At 41.8% G+C, this 20,285-nt stretch overlaps 1 protein-coding gene and 1 non-coding gene across 7 annotated transcripts in view; both read right to left on the reverse strand.

Annotated features, from left to right (window-relative positions):
* The window catches only part of SASH1 (SAM and SH3 domain containing 1), a 323,565-nt gene that overhangs the window by 185,142 nt on the left and 118,138 nt on the right, over positions 1 to 20,285 (reverse strand). For 2 of the 6 annotated variants that reach the window (XM_033405258.2, XM_033405234.2), the window contains exon 1: positions 1,624 to 2,498. The exons of 2 other annotated variants lie outside the window; for them this stretch is intronic. In XM_033405258.2, the coding sequence (XP_033261149.1) occupies positions 1,624 to 1,752 (129 nt within the window). In that variant the 5' untranslated portion in view covers positions 1,753 to 2,498. Of the gene's footprint in view, positions 1 to 1,623; positions 2,509 to 20,285 lie in introns of those variants that run through there. 2 more of the 6 variants (XM_004263733.4, XM_033405247.2) reach the window with 2 other exon arrangements.
* On the reverse strand, positions 10,390 to 10,462 carry TRNAE-UUC (transfer RNA glutamic acid (anticodon UUC)). Its single transcript has one exon. It is a non-coding gene; the product is annotated as a tRNA-Glu (tRNA).

A 20,285-nucleotide genomic window follows, 5' to 3' on the forward strand; every position in this document is an offset into this window, starting at 1 on the left:
TGAGACCTAAGCAAGAAATAACAAGATAAGCTTCCTGCTTGATAAACTTAAAAAACAATCTATCACCACAACTTTTATATATATGTTCATTGGGTTTTCTGGAATTTCACTGAAGGCCCATATTCATCAGTAATGTTCAGAAAATGCAAAAAGCGTTAACTTAAATTTTTTTAATATATATTTTTTAAACATTGGAGAGTCATTCTGAGATGGCCCACACTCTGTCTATGGAGTGGGTATCTCCCTGAATAAATCTGCTTTCAAAAAATAAATTAATTAAAATAAAATATCGGAGAGTGAGACGAGCAGATAGAAATCTTTGACCAACCTTCCCTGGCTCTCTGTACAGGAATAATCATAAATACCAAAGGACACCTGAAAATGGAATAACTGGGACTTTAGGATGTCTAGAAAGTTGAGACACAAGATCATTTGCAAGGAAAAAACCCAGAAAGACAGCTATTCTTTATTAAACACCTACTATGTATCAGTATAGAGCACTAGCTATATATCAGCTTAGCTAAATCTCAGAAAACCTAAGAAGCAAATCTTTGCTTCACTTTTCAGGTAATGAAATAGAAGGTCAGCGGAGTTGGGTACCTTGGCCAAGATCAGGCAGTCAGTCAATGGGAGGGCTGGGATTTGAATCCAGGCTAACTCACTCCAAAGTCCAAAAGCTTAATTACTGTGCTAAAAATGGTTTCATCATTACCAAAGAGGAGTTTTCTATAAACTACACCTCCTCCTATTTAAAAAAAAAAACAAAAAAACAAACAACTCCAAGTAAATCTAGAGCCTCTTCCAATGATCTACACAACTCCCAATTCCGAATCTTTCCATTGAAATGGACTTTTTAATGTGTGGAGTAAGATGTCTGACTGTAAGAACCCCACCCATCTGATTCCAGTCTACCTGCCTACCTAGAGCTCCACCAAAGCAAACCTACTAATTCCTCAAGGCGCTGAACCCTGAACAAGTAAAAGCTTCATCCGCCATGCCTAAGAACTATTTTTCAGAAATTATGCCAAATCCACGGGCGGGTTTAGTTACTGGACATTTCAAAATGCATGACAATACGGATTTAGAAAAATAAGTCTTATTGTTTTTAGTCCCAAACACATAACAAGTATCCTGTAATTCTACATGTTGAAAAACTGCAAACAAAGTAAACTTTCTGTGGTTCTGAGTAAGGAGATAATTGTTTTCCTCTCCTCGTCAGACAACACATGGTGAAGAGATAAACATCAGTAACATCAGCCTCTTCCCAAATCCGACTGTGAGAGCACATCAGCCGAACAGTATTTATTTACATCTATTCTTTGAAGGACTCTGTCTTTTCCACACCAGCAGGTGTCCCAGATTAAACTGTGGAATATCATACCCGTTTGTTTAAAAAATATATCTTTGATGTGATCTGTGGCTGGTTATCTTTTTAATTAGGGTTTGAAATCCTAAACCGTGTGTATTTAACCCCCTAAGAGCTACAGCCGGAGAAGGACGACCCCGAGGGGTGGTCTTGTCGAGTCTGCGAGCGCGAAGGGAGCGCCGCGGCGCCGGGGTGCTGCCTGCTCCCGGGTCCCGCGACCCGCCCTCCCCGCGCCTCCGCTTCTCCAGGTAACTCACCAGGATGCCCATCACGTCGGTCCAGAGCCGGGAGAACGCCTCGGACAGACCAGCGCCCGCCTCAGGCTCCGGCGCGGGCTCGGCTTCGGGCTCGGGCGCCGCGCCGGCGGCTCCCGCGTCCTCCTCCATGGCCGGGTCCCCGGGGCGCCCTGGCCCCGCAGCCGTGCGCGCCCGGTCCCCGGCGCCGGTCCCCGCCCGCCGCGTCACCACCGAGTCGCGCCTCCGCGCCGCATCCCAAGCGGCCCCGGCCTCCGACCCGGCGGGGGCCCCCGGCAGGCGCCCGCACCTCGGCTCTCGGTGGCGACGGGCCGCGCGGCTGACAGGTCCAGAAACTTTCCCAGCCCGGCTCGGCTCGGCTCGGCTCAGCTCGGCAACCCGGTAGCAGGAGGCAAAGTTCGCACCACCGAGTTTTCCGGCGGGGAATTCTGGCAGCCCAGAAGCAATGCAACCCGCTGCAAAGGCGTCTCTTCCTGTGACGGGGACCGACTAACTAGGCACGAGACTTATTTCTTCCAGCAAGTCTGGGCAGGGCCCCGCGGGGTGACCGCGGCGCCTCTGGGACTTGGAGGGTACTTCCCGGGCCCCCTCTCTTCAAAATGAACTCTTCCAGCTCCACATGACTCTCTCCCCTTGATGCTAAAGAAAGCGTTTAGCAACAAAAGGTGCTCTGATGTCAGGCTCTTTGCATGGAAATGAGCCGCAGACAGGAGAACAAATCGCCTGTTGAAAGAGCGGCCGCGCTGCTGTCTCCCGCCTGCACAAGTTTCCAATCACGCTATTCACTGGCACAGTTTGGGTCACAGAAACTCGAGAAAGTTAATCTTTAAGCTGCTCCTGCCGAAGGAGTTCCCAAGTAGTGTAGTTACCCCGCACACCTCGCCCCTCCTGAGGTCAAGCGACCTCAGGAATTACAGCTCTGCCTCTGGCAGCCAAGACTTGGAAAAACAAGTGTGAAAGCTTGGGCACGAGCCATTGTTTGTATCGTGTGTATTACAAGGGGGGACATTTTGGTTCCTGGGCGGCCACAATGCCATGCATTGCTTGGGGTGGCAGCTATTTAGGGGGAACGCGCTTTGGGTTTTAATGGTCCCTTTACAGTAAGGGCATAGGGAAGGGCCTTTTTCAAAAGGAAATGTTATGGTTGTAGCCATTAAGCCAACACACCTGGGGCCCCGTGTGTGTTTTTCTAAGGACAAGATCCATGACGGATTTATTTTATGAGGGAAATAGCCCTGTAGATGCATTTCTCCTTTTGTGACTGTTTCTTTAAAAGCCACTCAAGAATTCTCGCTGGGAGATGACAGTCCACGTCACATCGGATCTGGTGATCGATCACTTTGTGGAACAGTTCAGAAACTACAATGAATCGCCCCTATGTTAAAGGACTGAGTGGTACAAAAACCCAGGTGAGGTGGCCCAGGGAGAGAGCCCTTGCTCGTTTTGGAGGGCTCTGGCTGTCTTTGTTTTTTCCTTCTGAACCCACATGAAAGGAGGGGTACAAGATCACGTCCCTTGAAATTCCCCTCCTAGAGCATTAATTACGGGATCCAAAGGATGAATAGCCCTTAGAAGAAAGTTCAAAATTGAAAAAAACTGAAAAAAAAAACCTTTTTCAAAGGTAATTAAATTTATACGCATAATCCCTGATGACAAAGAAACAAAATGCAAACGTTTCCCCTTGATAGGAAGGAGGCATTGTGTTGAAGTGGAGTGCTGGGTGCAGAGTCAGTATGACCAGGCCTGGTACTTCTCCCTGGGCTGAGGCTGGAGTTAGATCAGGTGCGTGTTCTAAGATGCTGGGAATCCAAATAAATTCATTAAAGCATTGGTGGGCTTTATTATCATTACTATTATTATTACATCTATAAAGACATGAAAATAAGTAAATGATAGGAAAAGGTAAAATAACCATTGAGTTGATTTTATGTATACTTAAGTATTTCAATGTATTAGCCATATGGTACCTTACTCAATTCAAGAAAATACAAAGGAGGGACTTCCTAAGTGGTCCAGTGGGTAAGACTCTGCGCTCCTAATGCAGGGGGCCAGGGTTCGATCCCTGGTGGGGGAACTAGATCCCACATGCATGCTGCAACTAAGAAGTCTGCATGCTGCCACAACTAAGACCCAGCGCAACCTAAATAAATAAATATTTTTTTAAAAAAAAAGGAAGAAGAAAATACAAAGGACAGTGCTGCTTCTACAGGGGGCAGCTAGTTTTCTGCATCAACACCTTCTGGCAAGTGACTGAGCATGAAGCCAAATGAGCAGGATGGTGGGGGCAGGACTCTCCAGCACCAGTCGTGAGTCTTTCTTCTAGACTCATCAGATCACCTGAGGGCAAAGCATTAACTCTTCTGTGCTGCAGTTTTCTCATCCTAGAGGAGGCAAGGCCACACGAATTGCCATGTACCTCCTCAGAGGAGATGTTATATTTCAGAGTCATCTAAAGATGGGTACCATTTGGCAACAATACAAACACACATATCAATATAACTAAATCTTAGCCAGCATTTTGGTACTTACAGAATCAAGCTACCCTAGATATTTAAGCTCCTTGTCCTGGCATTCCCTAATAAATGGATAAGAAAAGTAATACCTTTGAGGGGGAAGGTTGCTACCTACAATTTTGCTGTCTGTACATAAATATGAAATTTTAGGCATTTTTCTACTTGTACGTAATAATTTTTTTGACCACCTGAAAAATGAAGCTGAACCTTTTCGCTTATCAAGCTTCATGATGCTTCTACTCAAAATGAGTCTGATTACTTCTCCCAAATTGAGTCTTTTCTCCTTTGGTTAATGTCAATCTTCCAAAAATTCCTTCAGGGGCTTTTTAACAAAATATAAAGAATAATTAGCAACATCACAATCATCATCAAACTATTTCAGAGTCCCATAGGGTACTGTTTACAAAGAGCTTTTTATAATAGAATTATATCCCACGAGGGTGGGACAGAGCCTTGAAGGTGATCTTGAATGATCACTCCAAGTGAACACAACTACATTGAGCAGAATCAAAGTCAGATGACTTGATTACTTTTAAAAGTTCTTTCATCTATGCTGTAATTTATTTGATTCCCACAAAGCTCTGTAAGGTGGGCAAGTGTAGATGTGCCATTAAAGACATGTATAGGGAAAGTATGCACATAGGAATCCTGCTCTCTCCTTTTCTCTTTCCATCAGGGCTCTCCCTCATCCAGCTCTGTGGAATTGTTATGATGTTGGTAAGTGAACTCCAAGGACAGAAAGGGATCTAGAAGAGAATTTTCTAGACACCTAGTAGAGACCCAAAAGTTGACTGAAATCAATTCTGTGGGTTCTGATAAACATTTATTGCAATGAACTATCAGAATGCAGTCAATGAAAGTAAATATTGGAAATGCACCTGTCTCAGTAAGTGTTCCTTCTTGGAAAATTAGTCATACAGCTGCACATATATGCATGCAACACGGAGTACATACATACACACATACACATATAAATGCAAATACTGGATTGCTTTGTAAAAAATTGTTCCTTACTATGTGGCAGGATTACAAGTTTAAAAGCCACTAGTCTAGAAGCTGCAGGGTGTTGCCTGCAGTCTACTTAGGACATCATTTTGACATAAGTAAAAAAATCTATTGCCTGGCAGTAAAGGTAGAGTTTGGCAGTAACACAAATATAATGGGTTCAGGACAGAGCCCAGTTTGAATTTTCACTCAGGTTTCTATAAGACATTGGGCAAGTTATTTATCTCATCTGTAAAGTGGGATAGTTCATCTACTTAATACAGTTGCTATGGGCTTCCCTGGTGGCGCAGTGGTTGGGAGTCCGCCTGCCAATGCAGGGCACACGGGTTCGTGCCCTGGTCCGGGAGGATCCCACATGCCGCGGAGCGGCTGGGCCCGTGAGCCATGGCCGCTGAGCCTGCGCGTCCGGAGCCTGTGCTCCACAACGGGAGAGGCCACAGCAGTGAGAGGCCCGCGTACCGCAAAAATATAAAAAAATAAAAAATTTTAAAAATTAAAAAATAAATAAAAAATACAGTTGCTATGAGGTTGTGTGTGAAAATGCAGGCAGTAATTCTCTATGAATTAGAACTTTTTCCCCCCTTTCCCTCCCCCTATTCACTCATACCACGAGGTGATATCTATAAAATTTCCCTGTTCATACCTGTCTCTTGGGGTCACATAAAGGAGTAATTCCTAGCCCTGGAATGTGGCCGCTGAGTGGAAGGGCTGGGAGGTTATCTCTGGCAAGGTGGAGTCATAAGGGCTATTCAGTTTGGAAGTAAAAGTAGTAATAACAGTAATACCGATGTTATTTATTGAGAATCAACTCTATGTCAGGCACTGTGTTTGATGTTTTAAAAATATTTTATTTAAACTTTAAATAGAATTTATGACTTCTCACTATGATCCAACCCTCCCACCCGCTCACTTCCCATTTCAGTACTCTGTTACATCCATCCATTGGTTCAAGCTACCAACCTCAGAGACGTGCTTGAATCCTTCCCACACCTCACCATCACTCCCATCTAACCATGGACAAGCCCCGTGGATCCTACTTCCTAAATATGTGTCAAGTTCATCCACTTCTCTCTGTCTCCACTACCACACACCACCTTAGTCCATACTAGCTCCATCTTTTACAATTTTTTTTTTTTTTTGCGGTACACGGGCCTCTCACTGATGTGGCCTCTCCCGTTGCGGAGCACAGGCTCCGGACGCGCAGGCTCAGCGGCCATGGCTCACGGGCCCAGTCGCTCCGCGGCATGTGGGATCCTCCCGGACCGGGGCACGAACCCGTGTGCCCTGCATTGACAGGCGGACTCTCAACCACTGCGCCACCAGGGAAGCCCCATCTTTTACAATATTTTATCTAGATCAGTGCTTCTCAAAGTGTGGACTCAAGAACAGAAGCATTAGCATTACCTAATTTGTTGGAAATGCAAATTTCCGGCCCCAGCCTCCAAGCCTGCAGAGTCAGACACTCTGAGGATGGGACCAGTGACCTGTATTTTAACAAGCTCCCCAGGCAATTGTGAAATCTGCTCAAATTTGAGAGCCACCTGAAACTATGGGAATGTCAGAATAAGGAAAAGGAACGCATTGCCAAGGGAAGGTGAAGTTGTAAAATACAATATGTTGAAAAACTAAACCAGCGGATTGCTTTTTAAAATTAACTGGTAAAAGAAACCATCATGAGATATGTGAATGGAGATCCCCAAATCAGATGTTCAGAGACATTTGGCTTTCAAGGGCAGACGATAAAATATTAAATGTATTTATTGTAATAAAGTGTATTATCCATAAGAATAGTACATATTTTAGGAACACAGCTTCATTCTAACACTTGTTATGTTTTAAAGACAACACATTTTCTACAGAAAAAAATGTGAGATTAAGCAGAGATTAATAGAGAATAGACTTGAGGACACAGTGGGGGAAGGGTAAACTGGGACGAAGGAAGAGAGTAGCATGGACATATATACACTACCAAATGTAAAATAGATAGTGGGAAGCAACCGCATAGCACAGGGAGATCAGCTCGGTGCTTTGTGACCACCTAGAGGGTTGGGATAGGGAGGGTGGGAGGGAGGGAGACGCAAGAGGGAGGGAATAGGGGGATATATGGATACATAGAGCTGATTCACTTTGTTGTACAGCAGAAACTAACACAACATTGTAAAGCAATTATACTCCAATAAAGATGTGAAAAAAAAAGCAGAGACTAAATCCAAAAGATTATAAATAGTCCAATTTTTTTTTTTTTTACCATACTGCATTCTGAAATTGAGCAATGAAAACAGATAAACTCATTTAATTTTTGCCTACGGTCAGCAATCCTCTCTGGCACTCTAACGCGGGGCATTCCATAACGCCCGGGGCGGCGGGGGGCGGGGTGGGGGGGAAGTAACTTCAAGGAAAGACCGAAAGGCCAAAACATTTTCTCCCTTGACAATCCCAAACACATTTTTTCCACAACTGCCTTAAAAGTGAGCCAAACCCCTGCTAAAGCATTACCTGTTTAAAAGCCTTTTCATCATGGAGTATTTGGTAAGAGAGACTGAGAAAAGAGCTAACTAAAGAAAAATTAAAACCAAGTGAAGACAGCCCAAACAGGCTAGGGAGAGAAGGTAAATAAACAAAATGATGATTCAGGTCTATAAATACTTTTCTCTGAAATCTCTTCTTCCACTCTGATAAGCAAGGTTACTAGCCTAGCCAGTTAGGTTTTCCTCTGTGCTGATGCTATGTAAACACCACGGTTCTGCCTGGGAATCATTCCATCAGGCATAAAACGACGTGACTGATATTTCATCTTGCATAGTTGGGTCAGACTAGGTAATTTCTAAAGCCATTTGTAATTCTGAGATACAAGGATTCTGAACTATTCAGTAATACACATTATAGACAAGAAGCAAAAGACTCTGAGTGGGGTACCAACATTGAATTCACAATGTTTAAGGCAAAGGACCCAAAGACTTCAGCCCACCATGAAATAACTTCTGAATTAACATAGGAGCAGTGTCTCCTGTGGAGAGCTGTGAGATTCTCTGAGAGCTACCTGACACTGAAAAGGAGAAAAAAAGGAAGCATGGAGAGGGAATGGTCTTTAGAATCATACTGCCCGCTGTTTATTTTTTTAGCTTAGGAGAGTGTAAGAAAAAAAAAAAAAAAAAAGGAATGTGTTAATAAGAGACGAAAGATTATGTTAAATATTTCCAAATTATGCAAGGACAGTCTAAAAAGCACAGCTGGGAAGTATCATCCACCAACCAAACTGCTTCATCAATCTTGTCTATTTTATAAACTTTACCCAACGAGAATGCCTACTTGGCTGTCTCTATTGCTCACACATACTTGTGAAAAATATTTTTTTTCCTATTAAATGTAAAAGCTCCAGTTAACACTATTGCTCTGCTTCTTTTTTAAAAAATTTTATCAATTAATTAATTTATTTATTTTTGCTGTGTTGGGTCTTCGTTTCTGTGCGAGGGCTTTCTCTAGTTGCGGCAAGCGGGGGCCACTCTTCATCGCAGTGCGCAGGCCTCTTCCTGTCGAGGCCTCTCTTGTTGCGGAGCACAGGCTCCAGACACCCAGGCTCAGTAGGTGTGGCTCACGGGCCCAGTTGCTCCGCGGCATGCGGGATCTTCCCAGACCAGGGCTTGAACCCGTGTCCCCTGAATTGGCAGGCAGATTCTCAACCACTGCACTACCAGGGAAGCCCCTGCTCTACTTCTTTGAAGTGCAATGTTATAGACATAGAACAAAAGATTCTCACTCACAAAATGAATCCCAGAAACCACAGAAAACTATTACAGATCTTACCCAGAACTGAAGTATTATCCAGAATACTTTGGTTGAACAATGAGAAAAAATAATTTATAATTAATGACATTTTTATATGACTATTAAAAAAGGAGGGAGGCATTGAGCTGAGTATAACATTCTGGAAAAAATATGTGTTGACTTATTAAAGCAAAGGAAAGTGTGATATCCTTTTCACTACTCATTTTTTTAAAGAGTCACATATTTACTATATAAATTACTTGAGGAAGAACCACGAGTCTTAGATGCACTGCCCAGCCTGACGGTAACTCTGTGTACAGCCTTGCTTTACTCTGTTCTGTGTCTTTCATGGGGGAGCCAATATTTTGGGTCACAAGCAGCAAGATTTTTATACTCCTAAAATGTACCTGATGGCTATTGAAAAGAGACACTCCCATTCTTGTTTCTAAAGGAATAAAGAAAGGAAGGAAGGAAGGAAGGGAGGGAGAAAGGCAGGGAGAGAGAGAGAAAGAGAAAAGAAATCTCCTAACTTTCCCTTTAGCTATAAAGTTCTATCCTTTTAGAATCTCAGAAACATATCTTCCTTCTTACGCAATCTAACTCCCTTCCTTTCCATGTATAGTAAGTTTTTCAGTCTCCCCTTAGTCATTCAAGGCCATTTTCCTCTTCTGGGTACTTTCTTTCAAACTGCATTTCCTGTGACACACAGAGGCACACGCGCATGTGCGCGCACACACACACAAAGGCTCAGTTATCTCAGTTTTTCTGAGCCGCCTTATACAATTGAAGATATAAATAAATGAACTTGGTGAAGAACTCATCAAAAGAGGTGGCACCATGAGAATGTCTCAATGAGCTTCTCACATATAGAGAGAGAAGTTTGAGTGACAGGACATTGGGGTCATGGCTACTTCTTTAAATAGTGCCTTGGTCAAGCTAAGTGAAACAACTCCCTGTTTTAGGAAGCACGTAACATGCTCCGCTCCTGTGGTGAGTGCTGGCTGGAATGGGGATTGAAATGTAAGAGAAATATTAATATGGATAAGCAGGCCCCAGATTTTCTGCACCATTTCCCTCTCAAGGAACACAAATGTTTTTAAAGGAGCAAAAAAGTAGGTTGTCTAGGCATACATTTTTCCTATGCCTTATAAATGAAACAACTAGGTGCTAGCTCCTCTTTATCTAATGAATGTTCTCAAAAATCAGATGATGTTGATTCCAATTGCAAAGAGACACAACAAAGGCCCCTTGTTCTAGAAATGAGGTCATTTGGACAGTCTATCCATTAAGAAAAAGCCTATTTTGCTTTAAGAGGTCACCTATTGGGGCAGGAAATCTATCTTTCAGCCAGTGCACTAACATCTGGCCTAAGTCTTCTGGGCTGAAATGTCAATTTCCTGGTCTAAATGGAACACACATGAAAGGAAAAAAGATAAAAAATACAAATTTTTTTTTTGGCCAAGTTTCACGGCTTGCAGGATCTTAGTTTCCTGACCAGGGATTGAACCTGGGGCCCCGGCAGTGAAAGCGCCGAGCCCTAACCACTGGGCCACCAGGGAACTCCCAAAATTCTCCAAAAAAAGAATTACTCTTTAGTGATCGAAACAAATAAACAAAAACTGTAAAATACTTGTATGAAAATTTTCTTTCTGTAATAACTCCTGAAAGGTAAAATTAAGAGGCTAGAGATTAACGACAGCAAAGGAACAAATCAATCATTCACTAGTACATTCATAAATAAATATACTTTAATTTAGAATGACTAATCATGATTCATGATGATTCATCCCAAGCTGGGCCAGATTTGCTTTTGTATTCTACTATGAGGAGGGGGAGGGGAGGAAGTATACTAACTAAATTAACAGGATAAAACTTAAAAAAGAGAAGTAAAGGGAGGATATTTAACCAACACAAGAAAAAAATCTTCTCAAGCTGGTTAAGAGTGCCATAAGATATTTCATGTGTAATTCTTCTAAATAAGCCACTCAGTTTATACTACTTTTTGTACCCTTTCAGAATATTCCATAGTTTTGACTAGTCTTCTCCTACTGGTTCAAATTAGAGAGATCTGGTCCATCATTCATTCATTCATTCATCAGGCAACAAACATTAATTGAGCTCTAGTTATGTCTGACATCACGTTAGGAATTCACAAAAGACAGCCCTGGTTCTCAGGAGTATTTAATCAGGAGTGTAAAATCCTTAAGTTTTTGAAATTAAATTGTTAAATTGTCCAATTTAGGTTCACTTTATAATTAGTGGTGATGTGGAGTCTAGAAGAGTGCGAAAATTGAGAAAAGGCAACTTTTCAGTCATACTACTAATCTAGGCAAGAGCTACAAGGATTAACAATAGGGGCACTTAGCACACGTACATCGGTTCCTGCCTGATCGCACACTGCTTTTTCAGCTTGACTTTCTGTTATGATCAAACATAGAGTTATTTTGGAAGGCTCTTATCTACTTTTCCCCACATTCTCTGTATTTCCTATTTTCTGCTTCTCTGTTTTGTTCAGTCTGTTCATTTTCCCTGAAATACTCCTGCTTTCTCCCTCCAGCTTTGTTGAGACATAATTGACCTATAACATTGTGTAAGTTTAAGGTGAACAACTTGTTCATTTGTTACACTTATATATATTGCACAATGGTTACCACCATACTGTTAGCTAACACCTTCATCACCATCGTATCACGTAATTACCATTTCTTTTTTGTGGTGAGAACATTTAAGATCTACTCTCTTAGCAGCTTTCAAGTATATAATACAGTACTATTGACTATAATCACTATGCTATACATTGGATCCCCAGAACTTATTTGTCTTATAACTGGAAGTTTGTACCCTTTGGTCAATACCTCCCCAGTTCCTCCACCCCCAGCCCCTGGAAACCACCATTCTAACCTCTATTTCTACGAGTTCGGCTCTTTTCGATTCCACATATAAGTGATATCATACAGTATTTGTCTTCTTTCACTTAGCGTAATGCTTTCAGGTTCTTCCATGTTGTCACAAAGGGCAGGATTTCCTTCCTTCTCATGGCTGAATAATATTCTGTGAATCTATCTATCATCTATCTATCTATATCGACATCAATATCGATATAGATATCTCACATCTTCTTTATCCATTCATCTATTGACAAACACTTAGGTTGTTTCCATAGCTTGCCTATTGTGCATAATGCTTCAATGATCATGGGAGTTCAGATATTTCTTTGAGAAGCTTTTTCATTCCCTTTGCATATATACCCAGAAGTAGAAATGCTGGATCATGTGGCAGTCCTGTTTTTAATTTTTTGAGGAACCTCCATACCGTTTTCCATAGTGGCTATACCAATTTACATTCCCACCTACAGTTCACAAATGTTCCTTTTTCTCAGGTATCCTTATTTTTTTGAAAGAGCCACAGGTGATTATGATGGGTAGTAAGGGATGAAATCCACTGGTGTAAGTGAAAATGTAAAACTGAGAAAGGCAGAACTTGGGGAACACTACCATTCAAGAGAACAACGTGGGGTAACGACACAGTGTCTGAGTGAGAGTAGTCCCAGGGGTAGAGAATCATGGTGGCATGATGTCAAGGAATTTGAGGGTAACAGGAAGATGGGAAGGATCAGCAGTGTCCAACATTATGGAAACGTCGATAGGAAGAGTATCAACTGAACGTTCATTTTAGCGGTCACTAGTAACTCTGCTTAGCCAGTGCAATTTCATTGTAGAGGAAGGAGTAGAAACAAGATTGCAGGAGACTGAGGATATGATGGGAGAAAAGTAGTGAAGAAAGATAACAGAAGGGGTCACAAGGTTTGAAGAAATATTTTTAAGCATGTGAAAGATTTGAGCGAATTTATAAGGCAAGCAGAAAAGGAATAGTAGAGGAGGAGAGATTGGAAATTTAAGAGAGGGTGGTACTAGAATAAGATTCCAGAGGAGATGTTGGTGATGATAATAATAATTTACATTTTTGAGAAATTATTGTTGGCGGGATTCTCTTGTACAGAGTCCAAACAGACTACCCCTTTCCTGTTAACACAGGTTTCCTACTCAATAATACAACAAAATTGATCAGATTTAAGCATTCTAAGAAAGAATTACATTCTAGTCACATTTTGCTGATGCTAGACCCAGATCTTCACTGGATTTTAAGATTTTTACAAATCCTCATTCATACATTTCATCTGAATGAATTTCAGTTCAATAAGCATTTACTGAATGTCTATTCTGTACTTAGTGGAAGGTATTTAAGCATTGGGGAGTATGAAAAGTCACAGATTCTGATCTTGATGAGCTTAGTCTTGTGAGGGAGTCACATAAATACTCTCAACCCAATGTGATAAAAGAATCCATAGGCCCTTTATGAACTGAGAGACTGGATGGTCATGGCGGTCTAGAGGCATCATGGTAGCCTTCCTGTAAGAGGCTTCATCTGAGTTAAAGCAGTCTCAAAGGAAAGGTTGAAATTAGCCAGTCACATGGGAGCTAAGCTGGTTTCAGACTATGAGAACAACAGGAAAAAAGGCACAAAGACATAAAACAATATTATGTGTTGGAGGAACTTGAAGTTCTCTGTTTTAAAAAATGCTAGTGAGGGAATGAATAGCTAGTCCAAAGCTCAGAGAATGAGATGGTCAGTCACACTGCACCTAGCCTGCTGTCAACTAAAGAGGTTAGTCTTAAGGCTCTGGGAGAGCTCATCCTTTGTATTTTAATGCTTCCTGATTTCCTTTCTGAAATGGTAACCTTCATTTTACTTCCCAAGTGCACCATGTACTGCTGAGGGTCCCTGGGCTGAACAGGCAATGCCAACGCCTGCAATAACAGAGTACACATGAAGAGCCACAGGCACATTAGGGAGGGAGTTAAATTTGGAACACTTCACTAATGTGCAGGTCATACCTGCCCAAAGGCCATGCTGATTCTTTTTCTTTCCAATATTAGTAAATGGGCCACCTCCCTTGATATTTCCTAGCAGCAGTACCAAACAGCTTCATGCAGAGAATCTCGTCCTAGATCTCCCCACCAACACTGTGATATGAAGTAATTTTCAATCTTCCTGGTTCTCAGGGTCCTTAACTCTAAAATGAGGAGGGGGGAGATATTTGAGGTCTTTTCCATTTCTAATGTTCTATAATACTGTGAGTGAGTATTTTGGTATAGGAATTGTCTTAGGGAATAAGGAAGTAAGGAGATACCAAAAGTCTGGGGAGGAGGAAAATGGCTTTCCTGGTTAGTGGAAGGTATTTATATAACAGATGGGTTAAGCCATCTGGAAGATACCCCTTATAAGAAATGGCTTATGCATGCATTCTTTTTTTTTTTTTTTTTTTTTTGTGGTACGCGGGCCTCTCACTGTTGTGGCCTCTCCCGTTGCGGAGCACAGGCTCCGGACGCGAAGGCTCAGCGGCCATGGCTCACGGGCCCAGCCGCTCCGCGGCATGTGGGATCTTCCCGGACCAGGGCACGAACCCGTGTGCCCTGCATCGGCAGGTGGACTCTCAACCACTGCGCCACCAGGGAAGCCCTATGCATGCATTCTTGATGAGGCCAAGTGTTCCTCAGTTCTCCATCTAGAAATCAAGCAGTATCTTCAGGAAGGTGGCAATGGAACGTGACTGACATAAACAAAATTACAAATGTAAATTGGTACAAGATTCAGAAATTTGGCAGGATGCATCAAAATCCATAAAAATGTTCATATCCTCTGATCTGGTATTTAGACTCCTGGGAATTTATTCTGGTAAATTATTGGAAAGGAATCAGAAGCTCTGTGCTCAGAGGCTTATTACTGCACTTTTTACAACATTTAAAATTTAGAAAGAAGCTTCATATTCCACAAGAGAACAATGGTCAAATAAATGATGATATTGAAGGAATAATATCTATTGATTAAAATGTCAATATAAAGAACATGTAACAGCGCGAAAAAATATCCTCTGTATGAAACATTGAACTCTGAGAAATCTGGAGTGCATGTGTGCAAAGGTGAGACGAGAATCTACAAATATTATATGCCAGTGTTTGTAACTGAGTAGGAGTTCAATAAATATTTTTTGAACAAGTAAATGAAGTAAAATGAAAACTGGTGATGCATTAGGATGGTGGGATCTTGAATTAAATTATCTTTGAGAATTCTTCTATTTTTGTTACTCTGTTGTTTAATGATAAGCACAAAGTTAATGAAGGTTAAACATTTATTAAATGTTTATTGTGTACAGATCTGGTCCTACAGATAATATATTTTGCAATGCTACTATTCATCACCTTCCGAAAGATGCCTGCTACTTTTCCACCTCCAGATTCAAGCCTTCATGGAGCCAATTTCAATGCCGGCCAGACATTTGAATGAATGAATGAATACCTCAACAAATGAGTGGCAGAGATTGAAGCACAGATACTGGTACCTTAAACCACACGGTCTCTGGTGTGCTGTATGGTCAGGAATTCTCAGTACTCACTCAAAGTCCTAGACTTCGAGACTCTCTATGTAAATAACCGCAAGAATTGGAAGGTTTGAGTTCCCGAAGCTGAGAGACAAAGAGAGAGTTCTTCTCAAAATCCTGTCTTAGAAAGCATAAACTTCAGTGGTTAAGAATCTGCCTGCCAATGCAGGAGACACGGGTTCGAGCCCTGGTCCGGGAAGGTCCCACATGCTGTGGAGCAACGAAGCCCGTGCACCACGGCTGCTGAGCCTGCACTCTGAAGCCTGCGAGCCACAACTGCTGAGACTGCATGCCTGGAGCCCGTGCTCCGCAACAAGAGAGGCCACCGCAATGAGAAGCCCATGCACTGCAACCAAGAGTGGCCCCCGCTCAGCCTGAGCGCAGCAACGAAGACCAAACGCAGCCAAAAAGAAAAAAACAAATACCGTATGCAGCCAAAAATAAAATTAAAAAAAAAGAAAGCATAACCTTTTCAATTACTTCTGATCATTCTTTTTTTTTTTTAACTAATTAATTTATTTGTGGCTGCATTGGGTCTTCATTGCTGCACGTGGGCTTTCTGTAGTTGTGGAGAGCGGGGGCTACTCTTTGTTAAGGTGCGTGAGTTTCTCATCACGGTGGCTTCTCTTGCGGAGCACAGGCTCTAGGCACGCGGGTTTCAGTAGTTGTGACATGTGGGCTCAGTAGTTGTGGCTCGCGGGCTCTAGAGCACAGGCTCAGTAGTTGTGGCGCACAGGCTTAGTTGCTCCACAGCATGTGGATCTTCCCAGACCAGGGATTGAACCCGTGTCCCCTGCATTGGCAGGCGGATTCTTAACCACTGCGCCACCAGGGAAGCCCCTTCTGATCATTCTTGAATGCCTCACTGATTTTTTGTTTTTTGTTTTTTTAATTGGGGTATAGTTGCTTTACAATGCTGTGTCAGTTTCTGCTGTACAATGAAGCGAATCATCTATATGTACACATGTATCCCCTCCCTCTTGGATCCCCCTCCCACCCCCATCCCACCCACCTAGGTCACCACATAGCACTGAGCTGAGCTCCGTGTGCTATACAGCAGGTTCCCACTAGCTATCTATTTCACACATGGTAGAGTATATGTGTCAAACCTAATCTCCCATTTCATCCCGCCCCCCTTCCCCCACTGTGTCCACACGTCCATTTCCTATGTCTGTGTCTCTATTCCTGCACTGCTGATTGGTTCATCTGTACCATTTTTCTAGATTCCACATATATGAGTTAATATATGATACTTGTTTTTCTCTTTCTGATCTTCTTCACTCTGTATGACAGATTCTAGGTCCATCCACATCTCTGCAAATGACCCAATTTCATTCTTTTTATGGCTGAGTAATATTCCATTGTATATATGTACCACATCTTCTTTATCCATTTCTCTATTGATGGACATTTAGGTTGCTTCCATGTCCTGGCTGTTGTAAATAGTGCTGCAATGAGCATTGGGGTACATGTGTCTTTTTGAATTATGGTTTTCTCAGGGTATATGCCCAGTAGTGGGACTGCTGGGTCATATAGTAGTTCTATTTTTAGTTTTTTAAGGAACCTCCATACTATTCTCCACAGTGGCTGTATCAATTTACATTCCCACCAGCAGTGAAAGAGGGTCCCCTTTTCTCCACACCCACTCCAGCATTTATTGTTTGTACATTTTTTGATGATGGCCATTCTGACCAGTGTGAGGTGATACCTCACTGTAGTTCTGATTTGCATTTCTCTAATAATTAGTGAAGTTGAGCATCTTTTCATGTGTCTCTTGGCCATCTGTATGTCTTTTTTTGGAGAAATGTCTATTTAGGTCATCTGCCCATCTTTGGATTGGGTTGTTTGTTTTTTTGATATTGAGCTGCATGAGCTGTTTGTATATTTTAGACATTAATCCCTTGTCCGTTGCTTTGTTTGCAAATATCTTCTCCCATTCTGAGGGTTGTCTTTTCGTCTCATTTATGGTTTTCTTTGCAGTGCAAAAGCTTTTAAGTTTAATTACGTCCAATTTGTTTACTTTTGTTTTCAGTTTCATTACTCTAGGAGGTGGGTCAAAAAAGATCTTGCTGCGATTTATGTCAAAGAGTGTTTTTCCTATGTTTTCCTCTAAGAGTTTTATAGTGTCCTGTCTTTTACATTTAGGTCTTTTTTGTGTGTGGTGTTAGGGAGCATTCTAGTTTCATTCTTTTACATGTAGCTGTCCAGTTTTCCCAGCACCACTTATTGAAGAGACTGCCTATTTTCCAGTGTATATTCTTGCCTCCTTTGTCATAGATTAGGTGTCCATAGGTGCGTGGGTTTACCTCTGGGCTTTCCATCCTGTACCATTGATCTATATTTCTGTTTTTGTGCCAGTACCATATTATTTTGATTACTGTAGCTTTGTAGTATAGTCTGAAGCCAGGGAGCCTGATTTCTTCAGCTCCATTTTTCTTTCTCAAGACTGCTTTGGCTATTCGGGGTCTTTTGTGTTTCCATACAAATTGTACACTTTTTTGTTCTAATTCTATGAAAAATGCCATTGGTAATCTGATAGGGATTGCACTGAATCTGTAGATTGCTTTGGGTAGTAGAGTCATTTTCACATATTGATTCTTCCAATCCAAGAACATGGTATATCTCTCCACCTGTTTGTGTCATCTTTGATTACTTTCATCAGTGTCTTATAGTTTTCTGAGTACAGGTCTTTTGCCTCCTTAGGTAGGTTTATTCAAACAATGGAATGTAGTGCAAAACTTTTACACGTTGTAGCATTTCCAAAAAGGAACAGGAGTGCACTATGGCAAATTTTTAAGGAATGGAACCTGAAGGGACGCAGCATCCAAGAAAAAGCAAGCAGGAGATGTTGGGAGTCACATTTTAAAAGGTTTTTCTCAGTATTTCCTCAAACCTCCTTAATAATAACAAATATTCAGGAACCACCTTTTTTGATCCACCCAGAGCGTTTAACTTTCCTGGTTTTGCAGGTCTGATGATAAATATGGTGTCACGGATTAACAAGAGCTCTTTATTGGACTGAATTTTATCACTGGCTCATGCACGCCCAGATTCCGTGGAGGCCGCTGGAATGGCTCATCTGTATCCAAAAGAAGTATTTAGCCTTTGGTCAGCAACACAAACAATTTCACCCTTGGTTTTTCTTGGATACAGAGTCTACCTTCTTTGCTATTCATCTCGACATTTCCCAAGGAGAAACACTATTTTTGAAGTTGCTCTGTGCCCTTGCCTATTTCTCCTGATTCCTTCCCTTTCCAGCTGATTCAGAGTGGAGAGCATGCCGCCACGTGCTATATCTGATCACTGTTATACTCCCCAAGGCACAAACGACAGTATTTTTAAGCACAGCAATCTCAGGGGTTCTATTTCAGTAGCTCATGTGACATAAAGAGCCTCACTTTGAGGCTCTTTCACGCATACATATACTCAAGATACACCCCCCTTTCCATAATTCTTTAAACCCTGACTGTCCCAGAGCTTAGCCACCTCGGCAAAGCAATAATCAATACTCCCTGCATCATCTCAACATATGGTCGCCAGTTTCTCCCAGAAGTGTCTATGACTTATGAAGGAAAACCAGCAAAACATTTCATAAACCCATGGTGTCAAACACCACTCACTTTCCTGGTCTGTAAAATAAAATGTCTAACTTTCAGTGCCTATGAGATGAAAAATTGAGAGTCCAAATGCACACTGCCCAGCATTTCCTGAGAGCTTTCTTCTAATCACAGATGCATTCTGGGCAAGCCAATTAATCTGGGCACCATGCCCCGAAGTGGGCTGTGTACTGCTCCATGTCACTAACAGCATGACATATATCTATGCCCTGCACCCACTTAATTTGTCCCTGGCTGGAATACATGAACTTTTATTTGTGTTATTATCATCATATCCTGTCTAGACTGAAAACAGCTACAGAGCGGCTCCCTTCATATTCAGTGAATTAAAAATAAAGAAGCTGGTCTCTCCCCCCACTGCCTCCGCTGGGAAAGCTGGTGGGTTTCCACTCAGCCTCTCCCATCTAAAAGGGGAGAAACAGAGGGAAGACCAGGGAAGCTGCTTCCAACTGGAAAAACCTAGATAAGAGCAAAACTTGACGTTAAATAGTAAACACAGTGATCCGACTCCAGTAATACTATATTTTAAGTAAATCTCTTGGAAAAATAATGAGGTTTAAACCAAGCTAGGCAGCAGTAAAGTTTGGACTCTGTTTTGATTCTAGTTTGAAAACACTGATGTGCCAGGAAATTGGTGAACAAAAGCATTACTGTATCCTCAGAGTTGTGAGCGGGGGAAGAGTCTGTGGGGCTACAGCGCAAGGATTCTCAAAGGCAGAAGTGTTCAGGGGTGTGGCAGGCGATTCTTTCTCTGAGATTTTTGACAGGTTAAGAAAGCTCCTACCACCAAGGTAAGAAAATTCTTTCAACTTAAAATATTTTGAATTTATATAAAACTGACAAATCACTGGGATAACTTGCATCAGAAACAAACAAACAAAATCTGTCTATTTAAGGATTCATCATAGAATCTAAGGTGGTGATTGAGCACACAGACTTTGACTATTTAAGTTCAACCTTAAACCAGCCTCAATTTCTTCAATTATAAAATGGGGTTAATGAAAGTGTCTATGACATAGTGTTGATAAGAAGAATAAATGAGATAGTTTGCAAAGAATCTGATGCTATGAGTGGCACATAGTAAATGATCAATAAAAATATATTAGCTACTTTTATTATTATTATGTGGAAAAGCAGTTAATACAATATCTACCTGGCTTAAAGGGAGCACTGAATAAATAAGAATAGTGGTTATTAAAATTTTATTTCAATTCTGTTTAGTACTAATGATAAATAGCTGCTTTTAAAAAACATGTATACAGGAGGGTGGGAGGGAGACGCAAGAGGGAGGAGATGTGGAGATATATGTGTATGTATAGCTGATTC

Source organism: Orcinus orca, chromosome 12, assembly GCF_937001465.1.
Source record: "Orcinus orca chromosome 12, mOrcOrc1.1, whole genome shotgun sequence".
In the NCBI taxonomy this organism is placed as follows: Eukaryota; Metazoa; Chordata; class Mammalia; order Artiodactyla; family Delphinidae; genus Orcinus; species Orcinus orca.